Raw genomic sequence first — 19,452 nt, 5'->3', positions numbered from 1 at the left:
CCTGTGGAACCCGCACTAGGACACTGGGGGCGACGGAGCGATCCGGAAGGCCGCCTCCTACAGCGTTTACCGCACAGGCGGTGGCCGCGGTCCGTTCTACGGCTCCGCTGGGCTTCGCCCCCCGGGTCGCCAGGCCCCGCCCCGAGGTGGAGCTACTCTAGGTCCCGCCCCCCACAGAGCACTTCCGGCTCAGAGGAACTCCGGGCGTCGGATCAGGTTGTTGGTGGACCCGGCTTGTGGTCGAGGCCCCATGAGCTCGGCGCCCCTGGTGGGCTACAGCAGCAGCGGTTCGGAGGATGAAGCGGAGGCTGTCGCCGCGGGGCGGAGCAAACCGGGTTCTGGCTTCCACCGTTGGTGAGGATCGAGGAATTTTTCTCTCTCGAGCATAGATTCTTTTGAAACCCTAGTGGGACCCGAGCCTCCCGGGGAACCAGGAGGGGTGGGTCAGTTCCCGGGTAAGAGAAAAAGGGATGTCGAGGGAAAGGATTCAGGACACACCCTGGACAAAGCCCTGGAATGGCACTACCACACACACACCCTGGCTAAGGCAAAGTTGGGAGTGAGGACACGAGTTCAAGTCCAGCCCTCTCCGTTGGTGCGTTTTTTTCTCTTTTGGAAAGCAACTATGTTTCTTCCAAGATGTTTCCTCGTTTGAACACTATGCAATAATAACCCAAGCTTTTCATTCGTCTAGTAAATGGTTAATGAATAGCCACCGTGAGCCACACGGGAGACTGGAGACACCAGTCTGTCGAAAAACCCATGAAAATCTCATGCTCCAAGAGGCTTAAATCTTCGAGGTTCTTAAATACCGGTCTTTGCTGACTGTAGTGTGAAAGTTTATTGCACAAGAGCTCTAGCAAATAAAAATATGCTCTACACGTGAGGAAATTAATGTTAGCCAAGATCACAGAGCTACTTGAGTTCAAGCCTGTCCAACTATCTAATAGGGACCTCCAAGCCACACTGCTACCTGCTGAAATGTTTCCATGGGGACCAAGAGCCAGCTGAGGTCTGCCTTCCCAGCTAGGAAACTTTTTTTTTTTAATATCTTTTTTTTAATATTTATTTATTTATTATATGTAAGTACACTGTAGCTGTCTTCAGACACTCTAGAAGAGGGAGTCAGATCTCGTTACGGATGGTTGTGAGCCACCATGTGGTTGCCCTTCGGAAGAGTAGTCGGGTGTTCTTACCCACTGAGCCATCTCACCAGCCCCCAGCTAGGAAACTTAAGCAGTTCTAGAAAGCTATGGCTCTTTAGTAGAAGCTCAACCCCTTCCTGGGAAATGAATACTCAGCCAGTGTGGCTGAGGGAGGAGGATCAAGTTCGAGGCCAACATGGCAAGACTGGTGTGGGTAAGAATCCCTGTGCATAACAGCTTAGAACTACCGTTGTCCAAAGGGGTATCAATGAGGATAAATGTGTGTTCTTCTTTTGCAGTGGCCAGAACCCCGTTCCCAGTGAGAAGCTGCCAGTGCCTGACAGTGTGCTGAGTATGTTCCCCAGCACAGAGGAAGGGCCTGAGGACGACAGTGCAAAGCATGGCGGTCGAATCCGAACCTTTCCCCATGAGCGGGGCAACTGGGCCACCCACATCTACATACCCTGTGAGTCACTGACTGAAGTACCTCTAGCTCTGGCTAGGAGGAAGACACCAGGGCCGCTGTGTGCTCAGATCCCACCCCAGACCTGAGGAGGCAATGGACCACCTAACTGCTGAAGTAGACCTTCCTGCACTGGGTGTTCTGTCAGTTACTGGGTGTCTCATTTCTGCACCTCTAAAGTGGGGGTGAACTATCTTTCTAATTGGAAGATTAAGTCGGATAATCTATGCCAAGCTCCTAGCACAGTACACAAAATGGCGGCTCTGATTTTGTGTAGACACACCCATTACCAGTATCCACCATCCAGAGTGCTACCTTACAACAGATGAACCCACTTTTTGCTGTTGTTGTTTTGTGGGTTTTTTTTTCATTTTCGGTGTTTTTGTTTGTTTGTTTGTTTGAGGCAGGCTTTCTCCATGTAGTCCTGTCTGTCTGTCCCAGAACTCAGACATCTGCCCACCTCTGCCTCCCAGATGCTAGACTTAAAAGTATATGCCACTACCACCTGACCTGAGCCCACATTATGATCACCAAACTTCACAAACATTAGTATTATGGCTAATCTCCTTTTTTTCTTAGGTATTATTTATTTTATGTATATGAGTGCTCTGTCTGCACATATACCTGTGTGCCAGAAGAGGGCATTGGATCCCATTTTAGATGTTTGTGAGCCACCATGTGGTTGCTGGGAACTGAACTAAGGTCCTCTGGAAGAGCAGCCAGTGCTCTTAACCCCTAAGCCATCTCTCCAGCCCCCTGGCTACATTTCGTGGTATATATTCTATGAGTTTGGACAAACTTAAAAAGATGTGCATCTATATTATCATGTAAAGTAATATTACTGCTATAAGAATCCTTCATGCTAGCCAGGCAGTGGTGGCGCATGCCTTTAATCTGCACTTGGGAGGCAGAGGCAGGCAGATTTCTGAGTTCGAGGCCAGCCTGGTCTACAGAGTGAGTTCCAGGACAGCCAGGGCTACGCAGAAAAGCCCTGTCTCACACACACACACACACCCGAAAAAAAGAATCCTTCATGCTCAACTAGCCATCCCTGCCCTCCACCAGCCATCTATTCCCACAAATTTGCCATCTCAAGAATGTCACAGAATTGGGGTCACTCAGTATATTGCCTTTTCACATGGCCTCTTTAGCTTAGTAGTGTGCATTCAAGGCTCCTCTGTGCCTTGTCACATCTTGATAGTGCATTTCTTATTAGTGCTAACTAATATCCCATTGTCTAGCCAACTCACCTACTAAAGGAGATTTTGGCTGTTCCTAAATATGAGCAGATATGCATAAAAATACATTAGGCTGGACTGGTGTGGTGGTGCATGCCTTTAATCTCAGGCCTTGGGAGGCAGAAGCAAGTGGATCTCTTGAGTTCTAGGCCTGCCAGAGCCACATAGGGAGACCCTGCCTCAAAAAATAAAATAAAATATGTGTGTGCATGTGTGTCCGTGCATGTGTGCCACAGGCTTTTGTGTGGACAGGTCTCAGCAGCTCCTTTGTGTAAATGATAAGGAATGTGACTGATAGATGGGATGATTATATGGTAACAGTGTGTTTAATTAAAACAACAACACCACCAAATTTCTCCACCATAAGAGTGTCCCGGCCTGCACTTGCCTATGCCATTGCTCTGCAGTGCAGAGTAGCACTGGCTCTCTGTAGCCTGATACAGAGCATCTCCCATAGGCTTTTAGGTATCTGTCCATCTTCCTTGATAAGTTGTATATTAGGATTCGGGGCCTATTACTTTTTGTTTGTTTATGTTGTTGTTTGTTTTGTTTTGTTTTTCCAGACAGCTGTCCTAGAACCCCCAGTGTGGCTATATTTTTATGAACTTCTGTCTCCCTCCCTCTCTCTCTGCAAGGTCTCACTTTGTATCCCTGGCTGGCCTTGAACTCACTATATAGACCAAGCTGCTCTCAAATTCACTGGAATACACCTGCCTGCGCCTCCCAAGTGCTGGGATAGTAAACACATGGCCTTAACCAAGTTTTCTTAATGAGTTCTAACGGTTCTGTATTCTTTCTGTAATCTTTATCAGTATTTCTCAGTTTGGAGCTTTTTCTTGTATCCTCTTGGCTGTGTCTTTTAAAGGGCAGACATTTTGAATTTAATGAAGTCGATCTTATTCATCTTGATAGCTATTGACCAATGAAGTGGTTTGGATGAGGCAGGACACTTCCCATAAGCAGACCATAGTCACCCACTTCTGCTTTTGTTGACTTTCCCTATTGATTTCCATTTTCAATTTCATTTATTTCTCCTCTAATGTTCATTATTTCTTCTGATTACTTTGAATGAATTCACCACCACCCCCCTTTTTTAAATCCCTAAAGTGGAAGCTTAGGTCATGAAGTTCACTTATTTATTTTTAAAGATTGACTTTGCAGGGTGTTGTGTTGCATGCCTTTAATCCCAACACCTGAGAGTCTGAGGCAGGCAGATCTCTGAGTTCAAAACCAGCCTGATCTACATAGTTTCAGGACATCCGGGGCTACATAGAAAGATACCGTGTCAAAAAAGAATTATGTGTCTGTGTGCTCACATGTGTGCAGGTGCCTGCAGAGGCTAAAAGGCAATCTGGGCCACTTCTCCCAGCCTGGCCATGGGTTTAGATCAAATATATGCCTTTAATGCTTGAAGAATCCTTAGAAGATCTTTTGCTACAGCCTACAAATTTAACTAAAACACAATGTGTGTTTGAGTTTAAAAAAAATATTTGCAAATTGCTGCTGAGGAAATCTGAGCTCAAGTGTTTCTGGTTTGATTATGTGAAAGTTACACATGCCTGTGGTTGCACATGCCTGTGGTCTTGCTTCTCATAGTTCTGTAAAGAGCTTTTGTTTTTTTCAGTTGGCTGAGGATTTTGCTTGTTGTGGGCAACAACTAGGCTTCCTATAGCCTGGACTAGACACCAGAAGTCCCCTGTATTCTTCATTTTGAACATTGTTTCCATTTATTTACTTATTGAATGCATGTATGTATGTGGACATATGCAAGCCATGACACACATGTGGAGACCAGAGGACAACTGCAATAGTCGGTGATCCAAGTGAGGAGTGTCTGCCCATTAGACTTGGCAGCAGGAGCCTTTATCTTCTGAGCCAACACAGCATCCCCCTTTTAATATATCTTTATTGATGTTTTTGTGAATTTCATACACCGATACATTTTTAATCCCTGTTGCGGGAAATATTAAAAAAATGAACCGGCATATTCCTGTCTGCCCCGGCAACCTGGCCAGCCATGTACTGGCAGGCAGTGGTCGACCTGTTTGATTTGGTTTGGTTTGGTTTTTCGAGACAGGGTTTCTCTGTATAGCCCTGGCTGTCCTAGAATTCACTGTGTGGACCAGGCTGGCCTCAAACTCAGAAATCCGCCTGCCTCTGCCTCCCAAGTGCTGGGATTAAAGGTGTGTGCCACCACTGCCTGGTGGTCAACCTGTTTTTATCTCACAGAGACTCTCTGACTCAGAGCTCCAAAATCTCTCCACCCAGCTTGCTAGGATTCCTCTGGCAAGTCAATACCATACCAACCCTGTGCTTCAAATCCCCCACGGCCTTTGTGGTGCACCACAGGCAAACCCATACTTTGCTACCATACCTTTCTCTCTTGAACCTGGACCAGCGGCCGCATGAAGGAAAACACAACACAAACTTAGTTCAGAAACAACAGTAACTCAATCTTTGGGGACAACAACTAAAATCCTAATCTTGTAAGCCTTATTAAATCTAAATCCTCCAGTAGTGAATCCTGACGGATCCACCATTGAAACCAGGCCACACTCATAGCTACATCTTGTCCTCACGCTAACCCGTCCAACAAGACCTAACTCTCTCCTGCTTCCTCTCTTCCTCCGTCCAACCCAGAAGTCCCTCCTTACTCACCCAGTGATTGGCTCCTTTATTCCTCAGGTGATTGGTTCACAGGAACAGCACCAGGCCCATCCACAACCTTCACCACCTACCAGATCTGCTCCCCGATCCCCCATACTCCTCACCTGCTGGGTGCTTCTTGTTTACTCGAATTCTTACAATCAATATGTGTTAACTGGACTCAGAAATTCATATTAAGGGCTGGAGAGATGGCTCAGAGGTTAAGAGCACTTACTGCTCTTGCAAAGGACCTGGGTTCAGTTCCCATCACCCACGTGGTAGTTCATAACCACCAATAACCCCAGTTCCATGGACTCTGACACCATCATCTGAACTCTACAGGCACCAGACACATACATGTTCACATACGTACTTGCAGATAAAACACTTACATACACATTTTTTTTTATTTAATCCACATGAAGGTCCCACCCAGTTGGCTCAGTGGGTAAAAGTGCTTAGCACACAAGCCTGAAGACTTGCAGGGTTCAATCCCAGGAACGCAGTAAAAAGGCAGATGATTGACGTCATCTGTAATCCTAGCACTCCTACCATGTAGATGGGGAGAACCACAGAGACACTCACAGGCTAGCAATCCTGCAGCCCCACAGCAGAAACAAGAAAGACCCTGCCCCAAACAAGGTAGAAAGAGACCCAGCTCTGGAAAGCAGGGTCATGTGTGTGTCCACACATATATCATCATGATGATTCAAACTTGTTTGAAGAGACATTAAAATATTGGTAAGCTAAGCCAGGCATGGTGGCACACGCTTTTAATCCCAGCACTCGGGAGGCAGAGGCAGGCGGATTTCTGAGTTCGAGGCCAGCCTGGTCTACACAGTGAGTTCCAGGACAGCCAGGGCTATACAGAGAAACCCTGTCTCGAAAAAAAAAATATTTATATTGGTAAGCTGTACAGACATAGGCTACTCCTGGAAGCAGGCTGTAAGGGCTTCCCTGCTCTCTAGACTTTTTATTCACCTGTGACAGCTTGGCTCAGCAGGCACTCTAAGCTCCCTACGCTTCCTCTAGATGAGGCGAAGGAGGACTTCCGGGATCTGCTTGACGCGTTGCTGCCCCAAGCTCAGATGTTTGTACCGCGACTGGTACTGATGGAGGAGTTCCACGTCAGCCTGTCCCAGAGCGTGGTTCTCCGTCACCACTGGATCCTCCCCTTTGTGCAGGTGCTCAAGGACCGCATGGCCTCTTTCCAAAGGTAAGCACCTCCTCTCCCGTCAGTTCCCCCTCCTTTCCTGGGCTTTAGTGGTCTTGGAGATGGGCATGTTGCCCAGCAAGCAGGCCAGGCCTAAAGGCCTCCTGAGGCTGCCGTGCTGCCCATCCAGGGTGAGGCAGGCACCTCACAGGAGCTCCTCCATAGTCTGTGTTGAGTCTGTCTCTCAGCTCCCACCTAGGCCTTCCAGCACTCCTAGGCTTCTCCTATACCTGCACTGTGCGACTCTCCAGATACTAACTGGGTGTCCTACAGGGTAGTGCAGTTCTGACACCAATTCCCAGAGTTGGTGGGACAGGCTAAGGACTTCATCCCGCAAGTTGCTCTCTGCAGTAAATGTTGGCTGCATGGTAGGTCCCTAGGTTACCAAGAATTGTGATTTTGGTACAAATCAGAGCTTCCTATGATGCCCACCCCCCACTGGTCATTTGCTAGAAAGACTCACAACATTCAGGAAAGCAGCTCATTTCCTGGGTTTCCAGGTTGTTGGGGTTGTTTGTTTGTTTGTTTGTTTGTTTTTCCAATTTATTTACTGAGGCAGGCAGGCAGACTGTATAGATCAGACTGGCTCTGGATTTATAGAAATCCTGCCTCAGCTTCCTGAGTCCTAGGCTGGGCATATGCCACCACACTCAGACCTACAAAGGAGATGTGGGGGCTACACAAGTACCATGTCACTGCGCTCCATCCCCACCCCTTACAAAGGATATTTAAAACGATGTAAGGAAGAATGATGGAAAAGACACATAGGGCAGGGTTAGAAAGGGTTTCTCTACCCACTTAGGGTGTCTCTGCACTTACCTACTTTATATTGCCACTGAAACGCCTTGCCTGCTCTTCCCACCAAGTCTTCTCCAGTTGCTCTCAGGATTCCTTAGTGCCCGGAGTCACCTGGTCCTGCTGCTGTTAGGGCCCAAGGGTTCGTCCCACTCACCATCACACACTCTCATGCCCATGCCCCTCCCCTCTTCTGGAGCCAGAGCTCCTCCGTCCGGACACTGGCCTTTCTGAATGCTCACAGCCTTCTGCAGGAGTTCTGGTTCTTCACTCCATCAATAGGAGCTTGCTCAAGATTGAGTAAAGGGTTCTTTCTTGGGATTCTCTGGGTCCTCTGAGGGCTAGTTTGATACAGAACTCACAAAACTATCCTGTTAGTGCATTTTTGAATCTGCTTTTATCTCAGAGTCTGTCTTAATTAGGGTTTTATTGCTGTGAAGAGACACCGTGGCCACAGCAACTCTTATAAAGGAAAACATTTACTTAGGGCTGCCTTACAGTTCCAGTCACGGTGGGAAGCATGGGAGCGTCCAGGCAGATGTGGCGCTAGAGGAGCTGAGAGTTCTACCCTCTTATCCACAGGCCCCAGAAGGAGACTGTCACCCTGGGTGTAGCTTAAACATAGCAGACTTCAAAGCCTTCCCCCACAGTGACACCCTTCCCCCACAGTGACACCCTTCCTCCAACAAAGCCATACCTCCTAGTAGTGCCACTCCCTATGAGCCAAACAATTACATTCGTGAGTCTATGGGAGCCAAACCTGTTCAAACCACCATGGAGTCTTTTTTAAAATAGTTTTAATTTTATGTTATAAGTGTTTTGCCTGCATATATGTATGTGCCTGTACTGGTGGAGGTCACAAGAGAACATCAGAGGTCTGGAAGGTTGTGGGCCACTGTGTAGATGCTGAGAACTGAACCCCCATCCTCAGCCAAAGCCACCAGTGCTCTTTCCCACTGAGCCATCTCTTTAATCATGTCTGCAGAGTCTTTCTTCATAGACACCCCTGTGAAGGCCTGAGATGGGTGGAAACAGAAGCCTTCTAGTGAAGCCCCAACCCCGCTGCTTAGGGGGCCTGAGGCTCAGATTCCTGAGTGTGGCTTTTCCAAACGGAAAAACTCCTCATTTGGTTGAGGAGGAAAGAGTTTGCTCCAGTGCAGTCAGTTGGTGAGAAAGCGAGGACTAAAGCTCACCTCAGTGTTGCCCGCTGTGACTGCCACTGTCACGTTTACTGAGCCAGCTGCATAGTATCAGGACTGTCACAGGTGCCGGAACCCAGCCTAGATTGGTCCAGAGATAGCCCTAGCGTCATGCATGAGTCGATGGAAGTAACCAGGAGATGTCACTGAGTCATGCTCTCGTCCCCAAGGTTGTCTTCCTTCTCTCAGTGACAAGGGGGCCATCAGTATGTGTGTATATGCATTGTCCTATATGTGAATACAGGCACATATGTACCACACCATGCATGTAGAAGTCAGATGTTGGTCCTCACCGTCCACATTGCTTGACATAGAATCCCTTACTGTTTTTCTGCTGTGTGTCTCGGATTACCTAGGCCAGGGAGTCCATGTCTGATCCGTCTCCAGATGGAGGCACTGGAATTACAGCTGCTTCTGTTTCTGTGTCCGGCTTTTACATGGCTTCCAGAGTTTTGATGACACTTGTCCAGCACTACTTTTCCTCACTGACTATCTCCCCTACCCTCCAGGCTCTTTTAAAACATGTTTTTTGGACTTGAGAGGGATGAGAGGGATGCCTCAGCAGTTAAGAGCACTGGCTATTCTTTTTTTTTTTTTTTTTTTGGTTTTTCGAGACAGGGTTTCTCTGTGTAGCCCTGGCTGTCCTGGAACTCACTCTGTAGACCAGGCTGGCCTCGAACTCAGAAATCCGCCTGCCTCTGCCTCCTGAGTGCTGGGATTAAAGGCGTGCGCCACCACCGCCCAGCAGCACTGGCTATTCTTACAGAAGACTGGGGTTCAGTTCCCAACTCAAACTGTAACTCATAGGCCCTGAGGCTTCTTCTGGCCTCCACATGCACTCTATACCTGTGACCCACAGTCATGCATGCAGGCAAAACACACAAAAAAAAATTTTAAACACATTTTAAAGTGTGCGTATGGAGAGAGGGTAGCACATGTCCATACATGTATGTGAGGGTCTGCGCCTTTGTGTGCATCTGGAGTCCAGAAGAAGGCATCAGCTGTCTTGTATCAATCAATCTTTGCCCGTTTCTCCGAGGAAGGGCCTTTTCCACAACAGGAGCTTGTGTTTTCTTGGCTAGGCTTGGAAGCCTCCAAGCCTCAGCAATCCTTCTGTCTCTGGCCCACTTATAGCTGAGGTGACAGGTGTACACAGGATGCCCAACTTGTTAGATGGGTCCTGGTATCAGAATGCCAGTCCTCGTGCTCTTATTCACTAGTCACGGAGCCAGTGCCCAGGTGGTGGTGGTTGTTGTCCTTGTTGTTTAATAGTTTCAGCAGCTGTCATGGGAATGACTTTGGGTAGTCTGACTCTTCATCCTCTCCCCTTGTAAGTAGAGAATAGAAAAGCCCTTTCCCTTTGTTCTAGAGAATGCTGCTCTGATCTTATTAGCCCTCTGTTTCCTGGTCAAACTAGCATTCAAGTTGGGTGATTAGAGCATTGTCATGGTAACAAGACAGGCAGGTGCACTGCAGGCATGCTGCCTGAAGGTGAGAAGCCAGTGAGTGAGAATTCACAAAGGGACTCCTAAGGAGAAGCCACTCCTGGGGAAGGCCACCCCTTGCTCCTTGTGGGTACTAACTAGTTCTTTAACAGAGCAGGCACCTTGCTATGTGCTGGAAACAAGCAGCATCAGTCTCTGTGGGCCGAGTTGTAGCGTTGCCCTGCTCACCTGAGGATCAGAGAGCAGCCCCTGCTCTGCTGGGTTGGTGTCTTTGCTCCATTTTCTGCCAAGTGTCCTCATGAAGCTGGACCAGCCTCACCCTCTGAGTCTGTTGAGTTGAGATGACCAAGAATGGGCAGCGCAGTGCTGCCTCTGGTCCCTGAGTGATGAGGCTTCTGCCTATTTTCTACAAACAGGCCCATTTCACCAAGGATTTGTAGACTGAGAGCCAGGGCTTTGCAATCAAATGGAGCCTCAACTTCAGCCTCACCAGGCTTCTATTTTCTTGTCTATAACTGTTGGGCCTGCTTCATAGGGTCATAACAACTTCCGTTACCACCCACACAACGAATGTCTGTCTCAGATGCACAGCAGAGCATTCTACGGTACATAGGTGAAGTTAGCAGCCAGTAAATTTGGTGGCTTCAAGTTGTTTTTTGGTATAAACTGCTGTCAACAAAGCAGACTTTTTGCTGGCACCTGGACACAGCCACATGCTGTAAGGGTGACTTAGGGTCTTGATTAGTTAATTAGTTAGGATATTTTAGTACAATTTTCCACTCGAGTCATGGGGTAACAATATTGATTGTAAAATGAGTTAATTATATTTTTAAAATGCTATTTGGGGGAGAGATTTAGAGGACTGCTTGCTTTGTTTGTTTGCTTGTTTGCTTGCTTGTTCTTGACAAACTTTTACTATAATTGAGATCTTCTGTCTTGGCCTCCTGAGGACAAGACTGCAGACATCCATCACTATCCCTAGTGGAAGTTCTGGGTTTTAAAATATGAACTGTTGTTTTATTTCTTTTCTTTTTTTCTTTGAAATATCTTTCTTCCTTTAAATTTCAGGTTCTTCTTTACTGCCGACAGGGTAAAGATTTACACGAATCAAGAGAAAACCAGGTGGGTCCCTGGGTAGAAAAAGATTTTCTGTTACCAAGAGAGAGGGGCTGCACTGTTCTCATCTGTATCTGTCGGGCATCGCTTCCCAAACCCAGACCTACCTAGGAGAAGAACTCGAGGGGTTTCAGGGGCAATACAGATGTAGGAACTATCTCAGTACAGAGTGGGCTGTGAAGGTGGAGACCTGTCCTTGTCTAGCTCCCCCGACATAGAGATGAGGTCCTGTTACCTTCCTTCCTGTACCGTCTCCCGCTTCCCCATGGCAAATGAGCCAATGAAGTTTGAAGAATTACAAGTCTTAAAGCATTAAGTGAGGTAAGGTGGCATTTTTATCCGCAGGGCCTCCCTGTCCAGTCCACTCAGCAAGCCCTGCCTCTCGGCTGCTCTGAAAGGGCCCGCTCTTCCTTCATTGTAGGCTCTCTGACTTTATAAGCTGAAGGGTGTCCAGGTATGGGGAACTGACCGTGTCTGATATTGCTAAGCTTTGGTAACATAGAAATCATTATACTCGCTGGCCACTTTGATAAGAGAATTTCAGAGGAAGGGTTAGATGACACAGAGACCAGACTTCATGGAAAAATTTAGCTACTAAAGTCAGAGTTCTCAGCACCTGCTGGAAGAATCAGGTACCAAAGAGCAGAGCTTTGAGAGGGTGATGAGTCCACAGGGTCTGCCAGAGAGAGGAGGAGGCAGAGGGTGTTGTATGCAGTGGTAGATGAAGGCCATCCTGCAAGGTTTCCTAGACATGAGAAGAGACAGCTAGTGAAAGGGATATTTTAAGTCAAGAAGGAAAGTGGGTTGAAAGAGCTGGTTCATGGAGCAGCAAAGACATGCACAGGAAGGTGGGACAAGCCACAGCCCAAATCCTAGGCTTCCTGTTGGATACTTCCTGCACCGACCTGTATGGTTTGTGCTCTCATACGCTGCATTTTGTGCCCCTGTTGTCTCTACTGCCTCTTCCCAGGACCTTTATTGGGCTGGAGGTCAGTTCGGGGCATGCCCAGTTCCTGGACCTGGTTTCAGAGGTGGACAGAGCCATGAAGGAATTTGACCTCGCTACTTTCTACCAGGTAATGCACAGGGCTGAGGGAAGGGAACAGAGATGGTTATGGTTTCTGCCACAGCCCTGGAACAGAGCATCCTCAAAGAAGCCCCATCAGAGGCAACTGAAGAGACCTCCAGAACTTCCCTGTGTGGAGGGAGCACTGAGTGCCAGAGCACAGGATTGGAGTTTGAGGTGTCTACCCAAAGTCCACCATTTCAAAAAGCTCCCATGCATCTTATGATTTGTGCTTCTCCTCTGTAGAGTCTCTGTTTAGCCTGTCTTTCCTAAGTAGTTGTCGCCAGCACATAGAAATGACTCTATAGGAAGAGCCGTAGCTTTCAGTCTCACTGTGCCTTCCCTATGCCCTCCTGGGACTCAAAGTCCAGGCTGAGTATCACAGCTGTAAAGAACATTGATTCTATTCAATGTGTTTTCCAAAACCGTGCCCAGGCATACAGTTATTTTTAAATAGAGATAATTATTGTTTCTTCAACATTGTTGACATTTTGGGGTTTTGTTCATTTAATCTGAAAAGTATGGCCTCTGCTGGAAGTTCTTGATCAGAAAGTAGAGTTATAGCCGAGCACGGTAGCACATGCCTTTATACCTGAAAGCTGGAAATCCAAGATTCAGGTGACTACATGGTTGGTTTCTGATGAAGGCTTTGGCTGTCACTCGCTGTCCTTCCCTTGAGGATGGAAAAGAGTACACAGCTCTCTACCCCCCCCCTTCATTTTTAATTAATTTTGTACTTATGGATGTTTTGCCAGCCTCTGTCTGTATACCATGTGCATGCAGTGCTCTTGGAGGCATTCGAGGGTGTGAGGCCCCCTGGGACTTGTGGTCCTGACATTCTTTATGGAGATTTGTTAACCATCAGATGGGTGCTGGGGATCAAACCTCTGTGCCCTAGGAAAGCTGCCATTGTTCTTAACCTCTGAGTCATTGCCCCCCACATCTTTTTTCTAAGGGCGCCACCCAGTGCCCTCATGAACCCTAGTTACCGTCAAATACCGTCACATTGTTCTTAGGCTGTCACTATTGTATTTGGGGGACGGGTACACCCCTGTACTGAGGAGAGGCACCAGCTCTTACGTCTGTGTGGGCAGGGGACTTGGCTTCAGCACTGGGGCAGCCAGGGATCCTACTGGTAGACCCAACAGGACTGTCATAGACCCGCTGTGGGGGATGGGCCTGCCATGCCGTCCAGTGGTAGCCTAACTCCCAGCTTTTCTTCCCCAGGACCCCTCATTTCATGTCAGCCTGGCCTGGTGTGTGGGTGATGCTCGTCTCCAGCTGGAGGGACAGTGCCTGCAGGAACTACAGGTGAATTTCCAGAGCAGGGACACAGAGCACTGAGCTCCAAAAATGATGGGGAGGACAAATGACAAAGGGAAGGATTGGGTACTTAAACCTAAACCTGTAGGAAACGGAGTGGCAAGGCAGGAGGCACTCATCCCCCCTCCCTTTGACCCAGCAGCAGCAGCTAGGAGCTGAGTAGTGAAATAGGTGCTCTGACCTCACCCTAGACTTAAGGCAGTAGAATTGCATTTTAGCAAAATCTCTAGGGCTCCGTGTGCCCTGCCTTACAACCCTGTCCTGTGAAGAGGCTGGAAACCCACCCCTCAGCCTCAGCCATTTATCTGAGGTCAGAGGTTTGGGTGTGGCAGTTGGAAATGGAGGAAGAATGTCAGGTGCATGGAATCTCCAGCCCTCAGAACCTGTTGCACTGTGGGTCTGTTTTTGAGACAGGGTCTCACAGTGCCTCCTAGCTTGGCCTAGAACTCACTGTAGAGCAGGCAAGCCTCAAACTTGCAGTGTTCCTACTATCTCTGAGTTCTGGGATTTCAGGCCACATGGTGGCCACCATTGTGCCACCATGCCAAGCCAGGCCACATTTTGATAGCGTGTGGAACAGGTGACCTTCCTATCAGGGCCCTGGAAGGAGAATTTGCATGCACAGTATGTGGCAGCTGACACCCTCCCCTGGCAGTGCACGGAGGCAGTCAGTAGTATGCCCCATTGTTGATAGCATTTCTGTTTTTCTCAAGAGAAGCCAGAAATCCAGATTTTTATGTACAGTCTTCTGATGTTCTGTGTTGGCAACTGATTAGGATTTTTGAAAAATATTTTGCAAGTCAAAGTCCATGGGCCATCATCTCTGGGTACCTTCCCCTCAGCTTGATCATACTGAAGACAGCAAAGAGCTCTGATGTCCAGCTCCAGCAGAGCCTCAGCCCAGACCAAACCAAGCTTCACAGTAGTCACTGTCCCCAGGGCACTGTCCTCATCTGCAAGCTGGGGCAATAGGCCCCACCTCATACAATTGTAAGATGATTGGACAAGATGATGGTTGCCGAGCCCGGAGTCTGCATGACCAGGGACACTCTCAGAATTGCCCAGTGTACTGGACTGCTTTTGTTTGTGGTGCTCTGGGTCTGACTCCCCTTAACATAGCTGTCATCTCCCTGTTGCTGGCTGAAGGAAATCGTGGATGAGTTTGAAGACTCTGAGATGCTGTTACGTGTGCTGGCCAACCAGGTCCGCTGCAAGTCCGGGAACAAATTCTTCTCCATGCCTCTGAAGTGAGCCTTGTCCCATGCCTCTCCACAAGCCGACTGAGATGGGGAAACTTGCTGCCATCTGTGAGATGCCCCAGCCAGGAGTCCTAATCCCACACTTAGTACTGTTCTAGTGGGCTGCTCACTCACTCCTGGTCCTTTTGGGTTGTAGGTTGGTAGGCTGCTACTGTAATGTGCTCATTTCCAGAAATCACCAGTAGAGGGCAGCCCGCACCTCTAATTCTTCCTCCACTTTCTTAGGAAAGTCAAATGAGCCTGGCTGGGGAGCCCACCCACACTCAGTCCCCACCGAGGTCTCTCTACTGCAGTAATCTATATCGATGCCCTTGGCCATCAACCACTTTTTTAGATCCCTGTGTTCTGACCCACCTGTGTCAGACTGGGGCTTCCGTTGTCTGTCAGCCTCTCTTTAATCTCCTTTATTTATCACCTCTTCCCTTCATCCCATCCTGTGCCAGGAGAGGTCATTTCAGGGCCAGGGCACAGGGTGCTAATTTGTGGTCAGCAGCAGTTTTCTTCATTCCTTCCTCCCACTTACCCAGCCAGGTGCCTGGGGAGAGCCCAGCAGATGTTTCATTTTGGCTTGGTTATGGCTGCTGGCCAGGCCTCCAACACCCATGACCCCTGCTTTCCCCATCAGCTTTCCCAGAGATGCAAAGAGGTGCCTTTTCTCCAGCCAGAGCACCCCTGCCCCTGTTGCTGAGCATTCTTCGCGGTGGGGGTGGGAAGTGGGGAGAGGGCCAGGGAGGCATAGGAGAATTTATTTTCCGTGAAGCTCCTACCAGGGCAAAGAGCCAAACCTTTCTAGTTGTCATGGGGATTTCTAGTGATGGATGAAGAAATATTTTTTTACAGTTTTAAATTATGTTCAACAAATAAAATCTGCCTTTTTAATGTGGTGTCTTATTTTAAACTACTTCTACTTTAAAAGGTGAGTGGTGCCTCTGATCTCCCCTCCACCTGTGCTTCACAGTCCAGGGGCTCTTGGGAGGCTCTTACGACTTCAAAGATTTTTAGGTATTTGTTTATTTTAGCATATGTATGTTGTGTACGTGTGTGTGCAGGCACATGAGTTCCGAGAACAGCACTTGGGAGACAGTTCTCTCCAGCCTCTTCATGGCGGCAGAGCCCACGTGGCAGCTCATAGCCATTCTGACTCCAGCCCCTCTCTGGCCTTCTCCAGTGCCAGGCATGTATGTGGTGCTTATACTTGCAGGCAAAACACCCAGACCCATAACGTTTTTAAAAAGTGGGAGCTGGAGAGCTAGTTCAGGTAGTGATGTTCTTGCTTTGTAAATGTCAGGCCCTGAGCTCAGTCCTTAGAGCCCATCCATTAGACGCTGCCCTGGTACCAAACACTTGTAATCTCTGTATTGGGGAGGCAGAGAGACAGAAGGAACCCTGGGCTTACTTGACAGCCAGCCCCATCTATTTCTCAAGCTCTAACCAATGAGAGACCCTGTCTCAAATAACAGCATGGATGGCCCGAGGAACAACAAACACCTAGGATTGCCCTCTGGCTTGCACATGTGCAGAGCCGTGTGCACATGCATGTCTACCTCTGCACACACATATACAGACATCCCCCTACGCAAGAAAATAGGAAGATAGGGTTGCCATGTCTGGTAGGACTTCACCAGTGGCACTGGGTTTCGGCATGTCCCAGGGAGATGCTATCCTCACTCCTCCGACACAACACTTAGACTTTATACCAGATGACCTGTACTAAGCCCTTCCTAGGGCCTTCACAGCTGAGCCCGGGGAAAGCAACCTGGGTTGAGGTAATTACTATGGAAGAACAGTTACGTGGCTTGCTTGGGGACATGAGAATGTTAGGACCTGACTCAACCCTAACCTCAGCTTCCACCATGATACAGCCCAGCCCCTCCCTTACCTCCTGCTCAGGCCTATGCTCTGGCTCCCACTTTGTGACTCATGTCCTCACAACCCTGCCTTTTCCCTAGCCTTAAAGAACACCTTCATGCCTTGTTCCCTGAATGACACCACACCTGAATCTACTGGCTTCGGCTGACCTGCTGTTTGGTGCCAGTGGCATCAAAAAATCAGACTGGAGAAGAAGCTAGGCATGTTTTCTAGCCTACAGGCACCATGGTAACCCTAGCTTCCCAAATCATATTACTGACACCTACTCTGTGCCAGGCCCTGAACTAGGCCATAGAACAGCCCAGGTCTGGCCCTCTGGTCAGAGAGGAAACAGGCGAGGTATGCAGAGTAGAATCCCCAGCCCTTGTACTTGTCCAAACCACTGAGGACTGCTCCCCTGGGGGAGGATGTGGCTCTGCAGGTCGTCTGTGTCTGTGCCGAGTGGAGTTAAAGTGCAGCCACTTTGAGAAATGGGCCAAGATCAATAAGCAGCTCTTCAATAGAGAGTGGAGGTGGTAATGGAGGAAGGAAGTCTGAGCTGTGCTGAGGGGGGATGGGCATGTAAGCCGTGCCTGAGGAGGCTGGCAGCCTTTGCTTGGCAGGCACCCAGACATGCAGTGTGCCTCCAGAGTGGAGCGCTGACAAGGCAGAAGCAGCCGGGGCGCTTCCTTCCAAAAGAGGAGAAGTGTTCCAGAAACCCAAGAGACAACTGGAGAGGGAAGGCCAGAGCAAGCTTGTCCACCGCTAGGTGGGTGGTGTTGGGGAAGAACTGTTCTTGATGAGGATTTGATCGCGCTTGGGAGAGTACAGAATCAACACATCTGGCTCTGGCATCCTCAGCTGCTCCCTGCAGGGCAGGGAGGTGAGATGCTCATTTCCAGGCCTGGCTGGCTGATTTCCATCTGGCACCAAAGCCCTTCTCCTCTGCCTCTTTAGACCACCCCAGCTCTGTTTCCAAGAGAGAGGGAAAGTACGTGGTTTGTTTATTTCTTCCTTCTCCTGGCACCCACAGTCCGAAAGACTGTCCTGTTGACCGAAAGGGTCCCGTTTTGCCAGCCTGGCACAGTACCAGTCACTGAAGTGATAAGTGCTCAAATACGAAGAGGCAAGAGTGTCAAACCAACCTTCCCCACCATAGAGGTTTTTGTGGATTAAAGAAATGGGGTGGTCTGAGGCATGGGAGGGTGGCTGGAGGTAGGGAAATGAGGCATAATGTGTTCTGCACTTTCAAGCCCCATCAGGGATGGGTTTGGGGTGTGCATATCTACACATGTATGTGTGGATGCCTACAGAGGGGGTCATATTCCTCCAGAGCCAGAGTCACGGGTAATTCTGACCTACCTGATGTGGGTGCTTGGAACCAAACTTGCGTCCTCTGAAGAATAGGTAAATGCTCTTAACCACTGAGCCATCTCTCCAACCCATTCTGTCCCTTTGAGCTGCCTCCAAGTCCTGAAAAACAGGCCACCTATTCTCCCATGACCCTTCCATCCGAGGGGTTACTGACAGCAAAGCTAATGGGAGTGTACCACATAGCTACATACTTCTAAAACTGATAGGGGAAAAAATTCAGGTAATGGGGGCTAGAGAGATGGCTCAAAGGTTAAGAGCACTGAATCCGGGTCCTCCTTTTACAAATAAGAAAGCAAACCTAGATAGGAAACAAAATGCTCCAGATTCCAGTGAAGTTGACCTGGGCCGGGAACCCAGAGACCTGGTTTGAAATCCAGAGTTTTCTGAAGAATCTCTCACATAAAGATACATTTCCACTGCTGCTGGGTAGGGTATTCGGCTTTAATCCTGGGAGGCAAAGCAGGTGGATCTCTGTGAGTCTGAGAGCAGCCTGGTCTATAGAGTGAAGTCCAGGACAGCCAGGCTACACAATGAAACCCTCTGGGAAAAACTTTTTGTTGAGGTGGGGAGGGGAAAGGGACGGAGGGGGGGGGGGGAGAGATCCATTTCCTACAGCTAGAACAACCAGCAAGTGGGGTGGGGGGCATCAGATTTGACTTATCATAGTCTCTCAAACCTTGCCGACTCGAGTGAGTGAGATTGTCTTTTTTTCTTATTCCGAGTTAGCCCCATAAACTTAGTTTAAAAAAAAAAAAAAAAAAAAACAAGTTGGGAATAAATTTGGCGAACAGATGCAGTGCACCTGAACAGAAAGAGGCTGTTGTTCACCGGACACTGGACATTTGTCAAAATCAAATTTCTAATTAGAAAATTCAGCAGCTGGTTTTCCCGGCGAGGGACCCCCCACAGAGAAGTCCACCAGTGGAAAGGGAGAGACTGCCTTCAGGGAAGGTAAACACCAGTTCTCTAGTCTGTAGGGAGGTGATAAAGTGTGCTGCCTTCTGCCCTGGCTCCCATGGTTCTCAAGTGGCATACCAGTTCCCCCAGTTAACGACACTAGGGCTGACCTGGGGTTGGACGAAGTTGCCTTGGCCCTTCGATCACCTTAGCGACCACACCGGAGTAAAACTTAAAATCCAGCCCCAGCTTTCCCAGAAGGTTTGCCCTTCCACCCGGAGTTCCAATGGGCCTCGCGGGCACACTTACTTTCTCATAACAGAGACCAAATATAGTGAGTGGGCTTTTCTTGGAAACGAAATATGTGCACACTAGGAACCGGAACCCTCAGCCCAACACGGAAACTCATAAAAAAATCTAGTCAG

The 19,452-nt window shown here is 48.7% G+C and overlaps 1 protein-coding gene across 1 annotated transcript; it reads left to right on the top strand.

Annotated features, from left to right (window-relative positions):
* Nucleotides 1-91: 91 nt before the first annotated feature.
* On the top strand, nucleotides 92-15,787 carry Usb1 (U6 snRNA biogenesis phosphodiesterase 1). Its single transcript, XM_021170301.3, has 7 exons — nucleotides 92-354; nucleotides 1,445-1,611; nucleotides 6,525-6,708; nucleotides 11,213-11,266; nucleotides 12,231-12,336; nucleotides 13,554-13,637; nucleotides 14,796-15,787. Exons 1-7 carry the CDS (start codon nucleotides 251-253, stop codon nucleotides 14,898-14,900), a joined length of 804 nt encoding a protein of 267 aa, XP_021025960.1. The 5' UTR covers nucleotides 92-250; the 3' UTR covers nucleotides 14,901-15,787.
* Nucleotides 15,788-19,452: the final 3,665 nt, after the last annotated feature.

This window comes from Mus caroli, unplaced genomic scaffold (assembly GCF_978045245.1).
Source record: "Mus caroli unplaced genomic scaffold, Mus_caroli_1 scaffold_10, whole genome shotgun sequence".
Lineage (NCBI taxonomy): Eukaryota > Metazoa > Chordata > Mammalia > Rodentia > Muridae > Mus > Mus caroli.
This window is presented reverse-complemented; position numbering and strand designations above follow the sequence as displayed.

Coding starts and splice junctions, on each gene's coding strand:
- Usb1 (XM_021170301.3), top strand. CDS start 251: ATGAGCTCGGCGCCCCTGGTGGGCTACAGCAGCAGCGGTTCGGAGGAT. Junction 11,267..12,230: donor ACGAATCAAGAGAAAACCAG/GTGGGTCCCTGG, acceptor GCCTCTTCCCAG/GACCTTTATTGGGCTGGAGG. Junction 13,638..14,795: donor AGTGCCTGCAGGAACTACAG/GTGAATTTCCAG, acceptor TGCTGGCTGAAG/GAAATCGTGGATGAGTTTGA.